The sequence below is a fragment of the Morus notabilis genome, unplaced genomic scaffold, assembly GCF_000414095.1.
Source record: "Morus notabilis unplaced genomic scaffold, ASM41409v2 Scaffold2735, whole genome shotgun sequence".
NCBI lineage: Eukaryota > Viridiplantae > Streptophyta > Magnoliopsida > Rosales > Moraceae > Morus > Morus notabilis.
Window position 1 is genome coordinate 115,485 of NW_010365688.1, and position 19,274 is coordinate 134,758.

Below are 19,274 nucleotides of genomic sequence, written 5' to 3' on the forward strand. Positions count from 1 at the left end.
GAAGCTCTTGTTTTTGCGTGAAATGAATTATTGGTACTTTTTTAGGGAATATATATTAAATTGTTACTTTGTTTATAATTAACTTTAAAAAAAAATGTTACTTTGTTCCATATAGTCAAAGACTCAAAGTCATGTTAACTTCCTCTTTTTTTTTATATATTTTATAAAACGTATCATCTCCAACAATATTGCCGCTTACATATTCTGATAAGTACGTGCTCTGTCATGACTCTTACAACCACCCTAATTCATGAGATAAAGTTATTATTTTGTCCTCTACCCAACTTCCTCATAATAATATTTGTTATTCTTAGGGTTAGTTATATTATATGATGTGTGCTCATATTTGCCGTCCATATAATTAATAGCGTGAATGTAAGTAGGAGGCAATACTGATTTGTGTTATATACATAATTAGGTTGAGTAATTAATAACATTGCTTTACTTAAATATATCATCCTATTACCAAACCTGCATCCGAGCGTGCATATTTTGGGTGTTGTACGTAATGCATGCAAGTACGTAAATATACTTTTTTTTTAATAAAAAAAGTACATATATACATACTTATTAATTTCTTTTTTTTCCTTTGGAAATTGATCGCTTTAGATTTTAGAAACTAAAAAAAAAAAACATCATCTTTTAATTTTATCCTACACAGTTGTTGAATTAAAATACTTTAAACAATTAAAAACATAAAATAAAAAACTCCCACTCAATCTAAAAATATCAACCAACAACAAATCAAACATAACAAAATAGCGTAACTAGAAAAGTAAAGACACGTACTCATGCAAAGATCAGGGGGCGTCAACAAGACTAACAGACGCTACGCTACCATTTGTTTTGTTTTGTGTTTTTTTTTTTTTTTGAAGGTGCTACCATTTGTTTTGGGGTTTTATGTTTTTTTGTTTAAAATTAAATAATGTTAGAAGTTATTTAAGGGTTTTGTTTGTCCTTTTTTGTCCAAAAAAAAAGGAGGGATAAAAATTGAAATAAAATTTGTAATTATATAAAGGATGCCTTATAGTTTCTAAAAGGGTAGTAATAAATTGAGAAAATATGATCTAGGAGGTATATTTTTATAACTGGCCCAAATAAACGTGATCCATTTTAAATTTTTGTTAATTGTCCCTTTTTTAATGATATTATGGACATTCATCAGTAGTACTAATTTTTGTATACTCAGGTATTTACAATTTTTTTTTTTGGGAACGATTTAGTTCGTACATCACGAACTTACTTTGAATATGTAAGGACCGGTTTGTAAAATATACTCAAATTATGATTCTGACATTTGAGATTTAAATTTTTTATGAGAGAAAAATACTGTAATAAAATCAATAATTTGAATTTGAATGTATGAAACAAACAAATCCTAAATATATTAACTCATAATCTGACCAAAGTATCTTAACTCATAATCTGACCAAAGTATCTTGTACTTATAAAATATAGTTCAATATATTAGAGGCAAAAAAGAAAAGAAAAAAGCAAATCTTTTATAAATAGCACTTCAAATCAAACATTGATGGGACTGATTCTCTAAAATTTGTTTTGAAAACTAAATCTCAAATTGTATAAAATCTAATTACGGGATATGTATGCAGACCCAGGCTATTTTATTTTAATTTATTGTCCTTTTCAGAAGCCATTGGGTGGTAACTACGTACATGTATATTTACAGTTGGGAAGCGGCCAGACTTGACTTACAATTGGTTTGCTTAGTATTAAAATCAATATATATATATATATATATATATATATATAATTAATTCCAACCTTTTCAACATGCATTTTTTTTTTTAAATGAATTTCAATTCATTTTTAGTAAAGTGGGGAAAGAGCGAGGAAATTCCTTCTATTCTCACATGACCTTATAACCACTGACTAAATCTCGTTTGACCATTTAAATTTAATGTTCTGGGAGGGTCAGATGACCTTATACCTTCCCTCATGATATAGGTATATATGTATTAATTTGAGTCTCGAAATTTGCTTAAACCTGAAATATATACTAATATATCCATATAGATATGGTGAAGACTTCGAGCAGTACGGAAAAAACACCTCTAAAGAAAGGAGCATGGAGTCCCGAAGAAGATCGGAAGTTGACAGCTTACATCAAGAGATACAAAATCTGGAACTGGACTGAGATGTCAAAAGCTGCCGGTATATATGTCTTCCGTGATTCAAACAGAAAGTTTGAATAAAAATTTCAATTTTAATAAGAGAAAACACTATAATAAAAAGGTTTTAAATTCGTATTGTTATCGAACTTATTAGATGATCTGACAGTACATCCTCTAATAATATATATATCTTTTGACTTAAATTTTTCAGGTTTGGCAAGAACTGGGAAAAGTTGCAGACTTCGTTGGGTGAATTACTTGAGGCCTGACATTAAGCGTGGAAACTTTAGCAAGGAAGAGGAGGATACCATAATCACGTTGCATGAGACACTAGGAAACCGGTTAGCACTAAATACATGTTTCAGCAGAAAGTTCGACATGCTTTTACTATATATATATATATATATATATATATATATATATGTTACGCTGATCATATCAGCTATACGTGTCTTTAATTAGCTTAGGCTGTTACTTAATTTTGGCCTGGATAAAATGATAAAGGTAAACAAGGAAAAAACTATCTAACTGTTCTTTTGCCCTAGTTGAAATCTCAACTCGAGTTATGTTCGTGTTTTGATAATACCGTGTTTCATAAATGTTTTTGTTATACATTAGTCGTATATTTTTCACATGGATCGATCAATTTAATCATGTGGATGTTAGAGTAGAGGATAAGGGATCTCTCTCAAATCTAATTTTTTTGTCAATTAATCTGAAATGCTCTTTCAATTTCTTCACGAACATAATGGATCTAGCCATCTGTAACTACGAATATTACATGTATATATATAGCTATTGCAAATACATAAACAAATAAAAAATACCTTTAGGACTCGCAGCTACTACTCTCTAAAATTTTCATATAAACTCACAAGACGGCAAGCTCCATAGTGGCTTTAATGTCGCTCATTGATGAACGCGCTGCTACAAAAAGATCTCAGACATACCTGAAAAGCGACGTGTATGGTCCTAGTCTGAAAAGGCGACGTCTAAATGGGCGTCAGGAAAGGCGAGTTAACTAGTTTGACGAGGATATAAATTTGTTAAATTATTTTATGGTGCTGGGGTGTAAGTTTAAGTATGTAGAGGTGGTGAATTGATAAATTGACATTGCTATAAATTTTATTAAATTTTAGATGGTCTGCCATAGCAGCAAAACTTCCGTCCGGAAGAACAGACAACGAGGTGAAAAATTACTGGCACACGCACTTGAAAAAGCGCTTGAAGGCCGATTCTACAAGCAGTACTTCTGTTATACCAGAACTGCAAGAGGCTGGTGATGAAGCCTCTTGGAAGAATCTTTCTGAATCTGATGTTCTTGCATCTCCCGAGCCTGCAAAATCAATATCAAAAATAGACGATTCGAAGAATACCGTTGTATCGCCACAACAACCAATTACCTCGTCAACTGGTCCTGCAAATTTTGAGATTGGTAAAGACCAGAAAATTGTTAATGAGGGCATTAATATTGATAAGACATCATCTCATGAAACATTCATTGAAGAGCTTCAAAGTTTGTGGTCGCAACAGGGAGACTTTTTTTATCCTCCTCCTGATGATCAACTTATAGGACCAAGTACTAATTCTCCCATTTGGCAGTATGATTTCTACAAAGAATTTGACGACTGCTATGACTGGGTACATTACATGGACAAAACCTTCGGAAATTCATGATGGAATTAATTTCTGAACTATTTTTCTATCCTTTAGTTGAGAGAAAGGTTGTGATTTTTGTAGATATTGTTTGCATTCCCAAGATATGTAAAAACTATGTCTAATATAAGAGCCAAGAGGAGGTTATACACTTGTCATCCATATGTGAAAAAAAAATATATATATATATATATTTATATATAATATAATTAATAATAATATAAAAAGATGAATATTGCTTTCATTGAGAGTCGAACTCAAGACCTCCCGCTTACTAAACGGGTGCTCTAACCAACTGAGCTATGAAAGCCCTTCTACAGAAGCGTGACAATATTTTAAAGACAACAAAACTTGTCAACGGTCATTTTTAACTTTTTAGATTTTTTCTATTATTATGGTCTTTTTTCGAAATTGTTATCATGATTCTCACTATTTACCGTCATTTTGGGGTTGATACATTATTGTTGGCTGAAATTATTTGTCTATTTTGGAGCTTGTCTTTTTATTATAACGTCTTTAGGTTATTTTTGCTCCTATGTCGTTGTCATACTTCAGTTGCTGTCTTCTGTGTCCTATTATTTGTCCTTTATTGGTTATTTGTTGATTTCCCTAATAATGTTGTTTCTACGCGTCGTTTTTGCGCTCCGCGTCGTCTTTGTTGCATTGCTGCCGTTGTTGGAGTTGTTATCCTGTTTTTTCTAATGATGTTTGTTGAGTCTATTGTCGTATATTAGTATTGTTGTCGTTTCTGGGTTCTAGAAACATATTGACATTGTTGTCGTTTTGATGAAATATGTCGATGTTTAAAGAAATTACGGAGGAAAATGATTCATTTTGGAGACCCAGTCTTACTCTTCTTGCAATGTTTCTGCTGCATTGTGGAACATAACAGTGGGCTTGAGGCCTGAAGGGCTCTCTAAACATGTATTATAAAAATTACTATATCATTTTTGCTATTCTTATAATATTTTGAAAATTTTGCAAAATTCCAGTTCAAAGTATGAAATTTTTCCATGTAGTATAATTATCTCTAAAATGAATTACCTTAAAACACAATTCCTTCAATAATTGGGCCGTCTGAATAGTTATGATTGCTCTTATTGATAGCAGTATATTGGATCAGAAAATTAGTGATTAAAAAACAAAAGGGCAAAAAAGTAGAAAGAAAACAAAAGTATCAAAAACCAACTGGAATTAGTTAATGTAACGACCCGACGTGGCAATGCGTTATTACTTGATTTTCAGAATGTAAACATGAAATATATATATATATACTTAAAAGAATGTATTAAGAGAAATTTTGCAATAAATTTCTTTTTTTTTTTAAAAGCATTAAGGTTAAATTACATAGTTAAAAATTTGAACATCAAAATAAAAATTAAAAATACTTTTCAAAATAGAACATCTTGCATCATGATAATCTTTTGTTGTTAGAACCTTTAATTGATAGTTCCTATCTTGGAACTTTAACTCTTTTGATGAAGGATTCATCTCCTTTTTTTTTGTTAACTTGATCGGTTTTAACAAACAAGAGAGGTTCTCATTAAACTTGAAAAAAAACTTGTTGCAAAACTTGAGGAAAACATAAAATTATATAAGCATTTTAAATAGACCATTTTCTTTTTATAAAGTCTCTTAAACATTTACTACTATAGATATATCTTGTTTAAAATGATATTTTCAAGAAAACTCTTTAAAATAGAAATAAAGGAAATTAAAACTTGTAATTCCATAATTGGGCTTTTTAGACCAATTTTCCAACTTACTTAATTCCTTAGATAATTACTGGATACTTAATTAGATAAGTTCATGCTGATTTTGTTGTGTCTTTAGCTGTTTAGTAAATTCATTAACTATTACAATCTCAAAATAATAAACGTAATCTCAAAATAAACTTTCAGAAATAGTTTGTATAGAAACATTCAACAGCTCGACGCATCACCCGTGTACCACATGCGCCATTGTGCTGGACCGTTCATTCATGTCCTACTCTTGGATTAATGGTCGTTTACTTAGATCTACAATATAAGCCAATATAGTGAGCTAACGCTCATCAAGTACAAACTAATAACTGACATAAAATAACATAGATAGTTTCATACATAGATGCTTTATAAAACATGTAAATCTTGTCTTGAAAACCATAAATTTTGGCCCGCGTACGTACCTTGCACGTAACCAATGGGGGACTGGAGGAGAGCGACCCTAACCAACTCAGCCCGTGGTATCATAACATAACATGAACATGAAGAGACCTCGGTCTCAGTACATAACATGAACATGGAGAGACCTTGGTCTCGGTACGACGCTTATAAAAATCTTTTTATTTATGCATTGTATTGAAATCATGATAAGAAAGCATGTCACATTAAATGAACTTGAAAGTTAAGTGACATAATCGAATCACATAGATAGGCATAAACAAGTACATAACATCATAAAGAATTTTTATAGTATATTTTTACACATCATTATAGATATACTTTATATTTGTGTTATAGGTGAGTACTTGTACTTACCTTTCTTGAAGAAACCTACTCTTGAACAAAAGAAGGATTGGGATCCTCGATTCTACGATGTGCGTGATCTTGTTATCACATTCACCATAGTTAATTTTGAGCCTTTTCTTTTGAGGCACACACTTTTCTAAAATCATTTGTATTGGGTTTATGGATTGATTACGGTGTATGAAATATTTTCGTTCTCGCGAGTTTAGATAAATGGTGAAAGTCAACTGTTGGACTTCCATTATTTGGATTAGAATTTTTAAAGAGCGGTGTTGGATTCTTTTTTAGGCACACACTTGTCTAAAATCATTTGTATTGGGTTTATGGATTGATTACGGTCTATGAAATATTTTCGTTCTCGCGAGTTTAGATAAATGGTGAAAGTCAACTATTGGACTTCCATTATTTGGATTAGAATTTTTAAAGAGCGGTGTTGGATTCAACTTCTTAAAGAGGCTATTTAATAAACAATCTCTAAGCTCAACTTATAATAAGAAGTTTAAGAAATTGATAGATTCATGTAACTAGGTAAATTAGGAACTATTTATTAATAATTATTGGCTTTAATCCCATCACAAAACATCTTACATTTAGGTTGGTCATAAATCTAAATCAAACCAACATAGTAAAACGAAAATATAACATTCAACACACAAAATCATAATGTACATATCATTTTTAATCATCTGCCATTATAAATCTACCTAACAATTAACTTTTCTAAAGACCATCATCATTGCATAAGCATCTTGACTATATCAAGTTGTAAAATCTCACAAAACTTGTCCCAAGTCTCAAGTCTAACAAAATTACAAAAGTTGGTCTTTTAGCACAAACTCTGTCATTTGGACAGATTCGACCTCTGTTACGAGAAAATTTATAACAAAATGTAAGAGATTCCAAAAATTACAAAACTACTGCCAAATCAAAGTAGACCCATGGGGCTTTCTTTAGAGCTATTATATACTAGGTTTCAGATTCATTAGAATCATCAAAATCAGTCCGAAATCCAAACAAAAATTTCCCTCGGGAATTTGACAGCTTTTTGCATGAATTTGTAAAAATCATAATTAATTCTAGAAAATTCCTTTTTATGTAATTTTTGAACCCACTTAAAGTTTAGGATGTCTATTTGAAAGAAAAAATAATATCTGAGACTAGAGATGTCAAAAGGGCTGTGCCGGGCCGGCACGGCCCTTCTAACCCCAGGCCGATGGCGGGTCTGGGCCGTGCCTGGCACGGCCCTGCACAGTGCAGGGTCGTGCTAGGGCCGGGCCTGAGGAGAAACCCTCAGGCCCAGCACTGGCCCTTGGCCCTAGTCCATAAGGGCCAGGGCCGGGCCTGGGCCCAGGCCCTTCACGGGCCGGCCCAAGCCCTTTTAATTTTTTTTTTCAATATTTAATTAAAAAAAGAAAATATATCATATGTCCCCAAAAGATGTGATTTTATTAAATTGAGATAATACAAATAAGTACACATAAATGATTAACTCGTTAAAAACCTTGTCAAGTAAACCTCGTGGAGAAATCAGGACAAAACCTTAGCGAAGAAAAAAAGAGTGCAGTATTCTAGGATAAGTAAATTACAAAACCTAAGTCCTTCTAGAAGATTCTGTTATGTCTAAACTCAATCTTAACCTAATTTTCTTAATGCACTTGAGTTTCACTTATGATTAGCAATATTTTTAGGATTTTTTTTTATTTCAAATTTGATGACAAAACAAAAAGTAATATATCATATGCCCCAAAAATGTGTGATTTTATTGAATTAATATGAATAATTATAAGAAAATGATTGGTTGACCAGACGACATAGGTCGGCCAATTGGCCCTAAAATGCCTCAAACCTCATTAAAATTTAATGTCGCGGGCCTGGCCCTTCGCGTGTTTGGGCCTTGGCGGGCCTGGGCCTTAGGCATGCCTGGGCCGTGCCTGGGCTGCGGGCCTCAAACATGAGGCCCAGCCCAGGCCCTTTTGGTGTGCCGTGCCGGCCCGGCCCATAACAGTACAGGGCCGGGCCGTGTCGAATTTACTACTGTAGCGGGCTGGGCCCGGCCCAATTGACACCCCTATCTGAGACAAAATAATATAGAAAAGATTTAGAAAAACTTAAAATTTAAAGCTGGCTTAGAAACTCATTCCTGTTCATTTCAACAAACATATAATATGCAAACTTTTATGTTTAAAACTCACATGTAAACACGTGAATCAACATCTTATTTCTAGTTCATTAAGTTCAAATCAACCAAAACTCAATCCAAAGTCATAAGACTAATATATTTAACCTCAACATTAAAGCTCTAAAGGTTAAGAGTCTCACCCTTAAAGATTAATTGATAGTTTGATTTCTATAAGCTCAAACTTGTAACTTTAAGGGTGAGAATGTGGCTAGTCATGGATGGATGCATTTGAGGAATAATATTGAAGACGAAACATAAGAAAAGTCATGTTAGTTGCCGCTCATCAAAGAAAATATCTTAGGAAAGTGATTGAGAGAGCTACCTTACTATACCCAACTCTATGTTGAAGAAGCTTTAACTTTCTTCTCGGATTCCATTTTGATAGCAACTTTGGAAGGATTTTTGGGCTATCAAACGTGTTTAAAACAAGGGGAAAAGCAAGGGTTTGCTTCCTCTATAGATTAGTGTTGGTACCGGTTTAAGTCTTTTAATACTTTATAAGACAATATAAATAATACAAAAGAATACGAGAGAAATGATATCGCGGTTCGATAACAACGTGCTCTGCGGGGCCACATCTAGATGATGAACAATCCACTAAGAACTCTTTTACAATTCAATTAGACTTAATCTACCCGAGACTCCCTCTCTAAGAAGACGCCTATGAACTTGATATTTTTCAATGGACTTGAACAGCGAGATCCCATCGACTTTTTAACATTGGAATCTCTTCAACTAAGTTTTTCTCCTGAAAAACACTCAAATCATCTCTCTTGAATACAAGTGCTCACCTCTCTCAAACCCAACAAAACTAAATCAAAAGGTATACAGAGATATAAAAGACTCTTTGAATAAATAAGCAAAATGGTAACAGCTTGACGATCTCTTCAATTAATTCGCTGAACTAAATCTGTTACAAATCCTTACTGCAACAATAACTGGAACATAGCTGTCAATGTCAACTTTCTCAAAACTAGTCCGAATCAATCTGCTTTAATTCTGAAACCTTTCCAAAACTGATATATGAATCTGGACACGTTCTTAGGAGATAGAGAAAGGTCATATAGCTACGAAAACTCAATCAAATATCAATCAAATCACTAATTAACAATTTACCATCTTAGGATCAACAGTTGACTTTTCAAAAACAATAACTGAATTAAGTTTCCAGATTCTTACAGAAACCTTCCATAAAGAGCTTGCCAGCTGTACATCTATTCTCAAACATAATCAACCAGCCAATCATTCCCAAAATAATGTCAATCATAAAACGATTAGAATCAATATAGAATTTGGGAAACAAATCCCAATAATCTCCCCCTTTGACATTGATTTGGCAAAACTAAAAATGGAAACTGAAACAAAATAACTTTCATAAAGTCAGAAGCAAATTGTCTCCAAGAAAACTCCGCCTGAAGTAAAATATCACAGACTACCTACTCCCTTTTTTTGACAAAAATAAGCAAAAATAAAACTATTGTCACAAAAAGTGTTGCAACACCTGATGGAACACTCTGTGCAACACTTTCCTACATATCACGTTCTAATTCATTAATTTATGCAAATCACTCTCCTTGAATCTTCTACGAGTCGTACTCCCCCTGAATATGATAGTCTCCCATGCATATTGCTTTTATCACATATCAAAAGTTTGAAGTGACCATTACCACAATACTCAGAGTTAGTAGTATATGTTTTAAAAGAAGTGTAAGCCCCACGACACCTTAAATCAGATTTCTTTACCCACACACGTCTAGAAAATTTATTTTGCACATCAATCTTTGCTTTAGGTGTCCTTCTTGTGAATGCAGAATTTGGTGGATTGATGATCATACATCTTTTTAAAGCATTCAAGTATTTGTAACATCTAGGTCTAATGTGGCCAGACAAATTACAATAGTGACAAATAGGACAAACCTGTATGTTGCTTGTTTTGCTACAACAGGCTTTGCAACAAACTTCTTGTCTGATCTTACCTGAGCTTTTTTAAAGGACTGCATCATAGTATTGGTAGCTCCTTTCACAAAGATAGTCTTCCTAAAAATTTCTTGCCCGTTGTAACCAAGGCCTGAATGATCACCACAAGTTTTTTGTTGTGAGAGTAAGTGATCCAATTTTGTTGTGCCCGAGTTAAGCATCCTTAAATTCTTCTGGGTCTGCTCCAATTCGAGTTTGGTCTCAGTAAGCTTTCTCTGATGCTATGTTGCCAAGATTTCATAATTTGTTGCAGCATTCTTCAACTCATCTCTTTCCTTTGTTAAGACAACAACTTCATCTTCAAGCGATTTATTTCGTTTGCAAACAATAAGCCATTTGTTGTACATCTTCTTATAAGCCTCGTGAATCTTCCCAAGACTTATCGTCACTGTTATCTTCAGTTTCATCCTCGAAATTTATATCATTAACAACTCCACCAGAGGTTGTTGCAGACGCTGTTGCAACAGACTCTGCAACAACATTATCAGTGCTAAATAAATGTTTATCCGTGAATTCATTTCTTACAGTGAAGGCCACATAATTACTGGTGTGATCATATGCTTCCTCTTAACTTTCATCTGAATCATTACTCCATATAGACACCATGGCAGCCTTGTTTCTCTTATTGAGAGTGTTTGTACACTCCGCTTGAAGATGTCTGAATCCTTCACATTCTCGGCATTGTATTCCCTTATTTCTTTTCTTCTCTTCAAACCGTTGAGAGTTAAAATTCTTCTTTTGAGAATTTATGTTCTTTGAATTCTCTCCAAATCTCCCTTTCTTGTTGATCTTTCTCAACATTTTATTGAAGTTTTTGATGAGTAAAGTAAGAGACTCACTCAAGTCCTCATCTTCGTCGGTCTCATCTTTGGTGGACATATCATCATAATCTGCTTAAAGAGCAATTCCTTTACTTTTCTTTTTATCCTTAAAGTTCATCTCAAAGGTTTAAAGATTACCTATGATTTCATCAAGTCTCCTCTTCTCCACATTTTTTGCTTCTTTGATGGCTGTCACTTTGTAAACGAAACGTGCTGGAAGTGACCTCAAGGTCTTTTTCACCACTTTGGCGTTAGAATATTTTTCTCCAAGGGCGAAGGCTTCGTTAGCAATATCACAAAGCTTTGAGTTGAAATTGGCAATACACACATCTTCCTCCATATGCAAACGCTCAAAACGGGTTGTCAGGATTTGAGGTTTTGAAGACTTCACAGCATCCATACCTTCATGTGCAGTTCAAAGAATATCCCATGCTTCTTTAGCGGCCTCACATGTAGAAATCAATTTGAATTGATTAACATCACAGCATTGAAAATGGCGTTCAATGCTTTTAAATTACTGTTTGCTAGCTTGTCCTCATTGTTGGACCATTCCTCTTCTGGCTTAGGAACGGTATTGGCTTTATCATTTTTAGTTGTTGGATGAGCCATCCAGTTAAGACAGATTGTCATGCATTCTCATCAATAACTTTAATGAAAGCTTTCATGCGAGCCTTCCAATAGGGGTAATTGACACTTTCCAGAAACGATGGTTTGTTCACAAATCCTCCTTCTCTCATGACATCCATTCCTACAAAATTAACCAGTCCACCAGGACTTCACCGAAATACACATTAGTGACCCGTTCTGATACCAATTGTTGGTATCGGTTTGAGTCTTTTAATACTTTATAAGACAATATGAATAATGCAGAAACGCAGAATAAAAGAAATGAGAGAAATGGTATCGTGGTTCGGTAACAACCTACTCCGTGGGGCCACGCCTAGATAATGAACAATCCACTAAGAATTCTATTACAATTCAATTGGACTTAATGTACCCGAGACTCCATCTCTAAGAAGAGACCTATGAACTTGTGATTTCCCAATGGACTTGAACAGTGAGAATCCCTCGACTTTTTAACATTAGAATCCCTCCAACTAAGTTTTTCTCCCGAAAAACACTCAAATTATCTCTCTTGAATACAAGTGCTCACCTCTCTCACAACCAAGCAAAACTAAATCAAAAGGTGTACAGAGATACAAGAGACTCTTTGAATAAATAAGTAAAATGATAACAGCTTGACGACCTCTTCAATTAATTCACTGAACCAAATCTGTTTCAGATCCTTGTTGCAACAATAACTGCAACATAGCTGTCAAGGTCGACTTTCTCAAAACCAGTTCGAATTAATCTGTTTTAATTCTGAAACCTTTCCAAAACTGATATATGAACCTAGACATGTTCTTAGAAGACAGAGGAAGATCATCCAGCTACGAAAACTCAATCAAATATCAATCAAATCACCAATTAATAATTTACCATCTTAGGATCAATAGTTGACTTTTTAAAAACAGTAACTGAATTAAGTTTTCAGATTCTTACAGAAACTTTTCATAAAGAGCTTGTCAGCTGCATATCTATTCTTAAACACAATCAACCAGCCAATCATTCTCAAAATAATACCAATCATAAAATGATTAGAATCAATACAAAATTTAGAAAACAAATCCCAACAATTAGGAAGAAAAAGGATGGAGAAATTTCAAGTTTGGAGGTGTGGAAGGTGGTTTTCTTGTAAGGGGTTGAGGGAGTTACGGGAATGGTTGAGGAGAGAGTGAGAAAGATGAAAGAGAACTGATTTTGGACTCTAAAATATGATATGATATGTTTTTAGTTGATACCCTATTTTCTCTCTTTCTTTATTTTGATTTTGATTTTTTTTAGCTAAGCTAAAATCTTATTAGTTGTTGTGGGTGGTAAACTCTTGACAACCAACCAGAAACTTTGAGAAACTCATCACCTCTTATATTTCTGACCTTAAACATTTTTAAAATCATGTTTTCAAAAAGAGAATTATGTCTTAGGTTCCGTATTTGCCAAAGTTATAAATTTGGCCCCGAAATTAGATTTTTATAGTTCCCTCCTTAACTAATTTGAATGCTCTGATTAAGAATTCAATGTTAGAAATTCCATCTAAAATTACATAAAAAAATTTATACCACTACTTTCACGTTGGTCTCGTATCATAATGGTATTTCGTGATCTTTAGATTATTTAGAAATTTGAAACTCGCAATTTCTCAAATCTCTAAGATTCAAAATTAATTATTTCTTATTATTGCACATCGTAAAATATTATAAGCAAATTATCGAAATAATTGAGTAATCACAAAGTTGTTGACCATTAACTTAAATAAGGAATCTCAATAATTTTTTATCATACATGAAACATATTCATAAACATATGGTTTAGGGTATTACAGTACTTAAGAGCTAATAGAACCTTCTGCTTTTTAAGTTTTAATCCATCATCAAATGCAAAACTCTGAAAAAAACAAAAAACAAAAAAACAAAAAAAGATTACATATACAAAATTATATGCTTAGTCAGTTTCTAAATCTCTTTTCTTCTTTTTTTTTTTTTTTTCTCTCTTAGTTACTTTGTAGGTTGGTCTCTTTGCTTCCTTAACAACCACGTTCATGGATAGGACTTAGTTCCACTCTCCAGTTGCTTTCAAGCACAGAACAGGCCAATGTATTGTACAAACACACTGCAGTCTTCAACGTTTCTTCTATCATATAATCTCGTCTTAAAATTAACTACTCAATTAACTCTGTACGTTAATCTTCGGCCTGAAAATTAATTCATTACTTAAGTTGCCCTTTACATTTAATTAGCATCCTAAAGCTTCTTAATCGCATCCAAACTTGGCGAAAGAACAACAAGACGGTGTGGTTCAACTTTCAAGTGCCCCGTTTTATCCATTATCACATCCCGTGAAACAAAATATTTTCTTGTTATTTCTCACTATTTTCACTTCTTTTTACACGGTGTGACGAGAGAAATATAGAAAATAGTGATAGAGAGACCTCAAATCAGAGCACCAAGAGTACAATATCGCAAGAGAGACAATTGTCAAAAACCAGCTGCTTTGTCTAATTCTAACATAATCAATAGTGGCAAAACTTAGAAATATTGAACCTATTACAGGGACCATTCAATTTACGTCTCTTGTTGTCTTCCTTCTCAGATATTATGGTGTCACATTGTGTTGTCGAGGTCACGGTGGAAGAGTTCTCGCTTTCTGAGCTTGCCAATTTATTACGTTCGAGCACACTCATCGGCGTTTTTGTGCTTGAAAATGTTTCACAATTTGAACTGTATACTTGCATCATCGCCACCATTTCTTGCATCTGATTAAAGCATTTTATCAAATTCTCCTGCAACAACAACAGCAACAGAAAGTTTTGACAGTGAGACCATTAACTTGTTCTTATTAGAAACCAAAATGAGGAGGGGAAAAAATGATAAATCTGCATACCCTTTTAACATATTGGCAATCTGAGATTGAAGCATTGAAAGAAGGGAATTGCAATGGAAATAGCTCATGAGATGCAGAGAGAAGAGCTGATGCCGCAATTACCGACGGTTTAAACTCCGAGAACTTCATGTCTTTGAGCCCAAAAAAAAAAAACAGAGTTTATCAGGCTAACAAAGCTTAAAGGAATAAGGCATTACATTTTAATTCAATTATGGATAAGTACCACTTTGAGAGCTGAAGATGATCTCGGAAGCTCGGTCTTTCAAAGCTTGCGTCAATGGATGGTCGTTCAGTTCGAAGAAAGACATAAAGAATGCGAAAAATGAGAAAGGTGTTATCGATCTCATTCTCCAGCTCAAAGCATCAAGAATTAGAAGCTCCATTTTGTGAACTGTTTTCGCGTCAAAGATAAAACCCTCTTCATCTCTCTGTTTCATTTTTTTTTATGAACAATTAACATAATTTCTTCTCTGTCAGTTTCAGCTTATTACAAATAGTATAGAATTCAAGTTCAACATCTACCTGAATATCAGAGAGTGAAAAGGGAAAGTTCTTCATCTTTGCAGCGAGAGAGAGACAAGCGACTATAAATAGTCTTGAAAACCACGGCTTTCCTTGCTGCAATATGAACAACTATTGGTCATTTACGTGACAAAAGCCCTGTTAATTTGGCTGCCAAAAAAAGTGTAACTCTGAAACATAATAAGAAGTTTTTAGGATGTACTACCGGAATTTCTTGCTTAGAGACGAGGTACCGGTCCATGTAATTAATGGCAAGGTAAGAAATGAAGGGATCAAAGTCACACGAAAACTGTGCCTGATGAACCAAAAAAAAAAAAAAAGAAGTTAGTTTATTTACAAAACTATGTAAGCAAAAGCTATATAACAAGGCCTTACCTGTAAAACAAGAGAAATTGCTTCAGAACGAAAGGAAACATAGGAATCGCTGTTTTTTAAACGACTGAAGAAGTTTCTCGAGTGCATATGATCAGCTTCGGAGGCAAAGAGATCCGCGATATCGGTATCGGATTGGTGTTCTTCTTGGAAGCTTAATGTTAGCGGGTCCGTAAGATCAAACTCCATATCTTTTCTTTTCTCGATCTGTTCTTTTTTTTTTTTAAATGTAATTGTTTTTTATGTTTTGTTGTTGGTGTGGTGTGTATTCTTTTTGAGAATGAAGAAGGGTCAAGGAGAGAATGCAAAAGACATATAGTCGAAAAAGTTTGGAGAGAGTAATAATGGGAGGAAAAGAGAAGGTTCGCTTTCTGTGCAGGGAAAAAAAAAAAAAAAAAAAAAAAAAAAAAAAAAAAAACAACACTGTGGACTGTGATTTAGTCTTCAACTTCACTTCTCATGACTACTGACCGTCTTCTCAGAGCATTCTTTTTATAATTATCTTTATAGTTGCATCTTTGTATCTTTTGTCCTCACACTCGTTGGAAAGAAAAGATAACAGGAGACTTGTAATTGACTTGGGATTATCTCTGTACACACACACACACACACACACACATATATATATATATATATATATAAAGATAAATTGCAAGTTCATAGGTCTCTTCTTAGAGATGGAGTCTCGGGTATATTAAGTCCAATTGAATTGTAAAAAAATTCTTAGTGGATTGTTCATCATCTAGGCGTGGCCCCACGGAGTAGGTTGTTACCGAACCACGATATCATTTCTTTAGTGTTCTTTTATTTTGCGTTTCTGCATTATTTATATTGTCTTATAAAGTATTAAAAGACTTAAACCGGTACCAACAATTGGTATCAGAACGGGTCACTGATGTGTATTTCGGTGAAGTCTTGGTGTACTCGTTGATTTTGTAGGAATGAATGTCAAGAGAGAAGGAGGATTTGTGAACAAACCACCGTTTCTAGAAGGTGTCAATTACCCCTAATGGAAGGCTCGCATGAAAGCTTTCATTAAAGCTATTGATGAGAAGGTATGGCAATCTGTTTTAACTGGATGGACTCATCCAACAACTAAAGATGATAAAGGTAATACTGTTCCTAAGCCAGAAGAGGAATGGTCCAACAATGAGGACAAACTAGCAAACAGTAATTCAAACGCATTGAACGCCATTTTCAAGCAATCGTAGAGTATTAAAGCACTCTTTGTAATGGGATAATCATTCTCAAGCTCTTGTGTGACTTGGGATTATCTCTGTACACACACACATATATATATCTAATTTATATGTATATATATGTATATATATATATATCTTCTTTGATATTTACCGCCTCAGCAATAAATGCAGAAATATAAAATCATAGATTATACGTGAATGAATAGTTCTAAACTAGGACCTTTCAAGAGAAAATTCTTAAATTGGAAAACTCTTTAATTAACAATTAGGAGGATTCGATGGCTAAACAAGTTACAAGTTTATACTTTTTTGGATATTGCAAAAAGAAAAAAAAATACTTTGTTTGATACTGTACAGTATTAAACCATCTGAATTTATCATAGTAAAAAATTGTATATGCAAATTAATTCATGAAAGTCGGAGAAAATTTAAATTTTGAAACAGCAAAATAACGGCCGATAGGATATTTTATATATTCCACTAAATAATTTTCCTGATAATTACCTTATCTCTCTCTTTTTTTGGAAACGCTATTAATTTTAGATCTCAATCTTAGAAATAAATGTGATAACTATATAAATGAAGCGTAAAATATCCTCACACACAAGTTTGAAGTAAAAAAAAAAAAAAAAAAAAAAAAAAAAAAAAAAAAAAAAAAAAACAAAAAAAAACCTTTATTTGAGGAAAACTCCAGGCGACTCTAAATAACCTTCATATTAGGGAACATCTCAGGCGCATATTTACGAAAAGGATAATGTAATAAAAATATTTGTTATGAAGACTGAAGAGCACCCGTCAAATCTTTTTCTTATGTTTATGGGAGTTGTGATATATAGCACTCCATCCACTGGCGATAAAATCAGCACAAAAAAATTTAAAAGAACTTTACGAGATTTGCTTTGGCTTTACCATTTACAATAGCATATCTAGTTCCGTTTTATTTTCTTTCTTTCTTTTGTTATTATCTTTCTCGGGTCGGCTGCTTACCATAAAAGTAGAACAAAGTGCTTCAGTCAGCTTTTGTTGAACCATATATACATATATATATATATATATATATATGTATTATCCCTTCATGTCAGAAAGAATTAAATTTATAACCATCCCTAAGCAACTTACCCTAAATCTATATCTACTTAATTATAGTACAAGTTCATACATGTTTAGGGATGAGAGTTTGGTCCCCAAACAAGTCCAAAAAAAAAAAAAATAATAACCATAATCAACTGAGAAACCAAATTAGATGTTTTATCCCTTTGTTTCATTAAGTTCACATACATACTGCAGTGTTTTTCCCTGAATTATAAGGCTCAAATTCTCTCTACCAAAATTCATGAAAAATATAAATATATACCTCCGTTTTCAGACTCATTTTGTCCCTCTAATTTGTAGTAAACTACTAATAAAAAAATATATAAATAAATAAACTAGTGACTGAACATTCTCTACTTTTCCATGAAAATATTTTGCCGTCAAAAAGGTATCTTCGCCGTATACGACCCTACTCCTTTGGGCAATAGTACTGGACAAAACCCGGCCAACGTGAACCATGCAAGCCTAGAGTAGTGAAATTCTCCAAGTGGACACTTCTAAAACCTTATAAATTAACTAATTAATTCTCTTTGTTTAAGCTATATATTAAAGGTCTTTGATTAATCTATTTAGATTGAAATTAAAGGTTGATTGAGATTTATTTAGGGTTAAATTAAGTATGGTGGTCCCTTTCACTGACATATATATATATATATATATATATCTGGAAGAAAGTAGCTAGAGAGAGTTGTGGTATACATTATCCCATAGGCCCGGGATAAGCGCCGGTAGATTTAGCAATGTAGAGATGCCACTAAATCCATAGTAAGTGCAACAGTTCTCTGCAGTAGTAGCTGGCACACCCTCTTTTTATTTATTGCCACTTTAATCGCTCTTTTTGTTCTTTTCTTCACGACCAAATACAAATTTGATCTTATATACATCTCTGCATACACCAGCTCCACACAATTGGTTTTCAGCGCCAAAAATTGGATCATTTGTACTATATATATGTGAGTACTTTTTTTTTTTTTTTTTTTTTTTATATATACACGCTTATTAATATATGTATTAGACATACACCAAAAGAGTCCTATAATTATTTAAAAAGAAAGATTAATTAATAAATTTTTTGGCTCTTCCGAATATTTGCTATCCAACAAAATTAACACCAGCTAGCTAGCAAGTATTATTGGCGATCATTTTAGTGTGAAAACTGCAAATTAACCAAAATGTTAATGAGGCTAGACGAACTGACTATCATGTGATTATATTATTGTGTGGGCAGATTTGGCACGTATTTTCACATTATCAAAATGGATGAAACAGACTTTTCAAAGGACCCTTCATTTTGGATCCCTCGAAATTTAAAATCTTTTCTGTGCAAAATTAGT

General features: G+C 33.3%; 2 protein-coding genes and 1 non-coding gene across 3 annotated transcripts; 1 reads left to right on the top strand and 2 right to left on the bottom strand.

Moving 5' to 3' along the window:
- Positions 1-2,036: 2,036 nt before the first annotated feature.
- Positions 2,037-3,809, top strand: LOC21388382 (transcription factor MYB4). The gene is made up of 3 exons (XM_010108423.1): positions 2,037-2,172; positions 2,344-2,473; positions 3,272-3,809. The coding sequence occupies exons 1-3, from the start codon at positions 2,037-2,039 to the stop codon at positions 3,807-3,809; spliced, it is 804 nt and encodes a 267-aa protein (XP_010106725.1).
- A 215-nt stretch (positions 3,810-4,024) lies between these two features.
- Positions 4,025-4,098, bottom strand: TRNAT-AGU. Its single transcript has one exon. It is a non-coding gene; the product is annotated as a tRNA-Thr (tRNA).
- A 10,048-nt stretch (positions 4,099-14,146) lies between these two features.
- On the bottom strand, positions 14,147-16,104 carry LOC21388383 (putative cyclin-D6-1). The gene is made up of 6 exons (XM_024172450.1): positions 15,650-16,104; positions 15,480-15,569; positions 15,275-15,370; positions 14,976-15,180; positions 14,753-14,883; positions 14,147-14,651 (listed from the first exon to the last, which is right to left on the bottom strand). Exons 1-6 carry the CDS (start codon positions 15,833-15,835, stop codon positions 14,382-14,384), a joined length of 978 nt encoding a protein of 325 aa, XP_024028218.1. The 5' UTR covers positions 15,836-16,104; the 3' UTR covers positions 14,147-14,381.
- Positions 16,105-19,274: the final 3,170 nt, after the last annotated feature.

Excerpts from the sequence above, each read along its gene's own strand:
- LOC21388382 (XM_010108423.1), top strand. The coding sequence starts at position 2,037 with ATGGTGAAGACTTCGAGCAGTACGGAAAAAACACCTCTAAAGAAAGGA. Across the intron at positions 2,173-2,343 it reads TGAGATGTCAAAAGCTGCCG|GTTTGGCAAGAACTGGGAAA; the intron begins GTATATATGTCT and ends TAAATTTTTCAG. Across the intron at positions 2,474-3,271 it reads CATGAGACACTAGGAAACCG|ATGGTCTGCCATAGCAGCAA; the intron begins GTTAGCACTAAA and ends ATTAAATTTTAG.
- LOC21388383 (XM_024172450.1), bottom strand. The coding sequence starts at position 15,835 with ATGGAGTTTGATCTTACGGACCCGCTAACATTAAGCTTCCAAGAAGAA. Across the intron at positions 15,371-15,479 it reads TCTCTAAGCAAGAAATTCCG|CAAGGAAAGCCGTGGTTTTC; the intron begins GTAGTACATCCT and ends TTCATATTGCAG. Across the intron at positions 15,181-15,274 it reads TTTCACTCTCTGATATTCAG|AGAGATGAAGAGGGTTTTAT; the intron begins GTAGATGTTGAA and ends AAAATGAAACAG.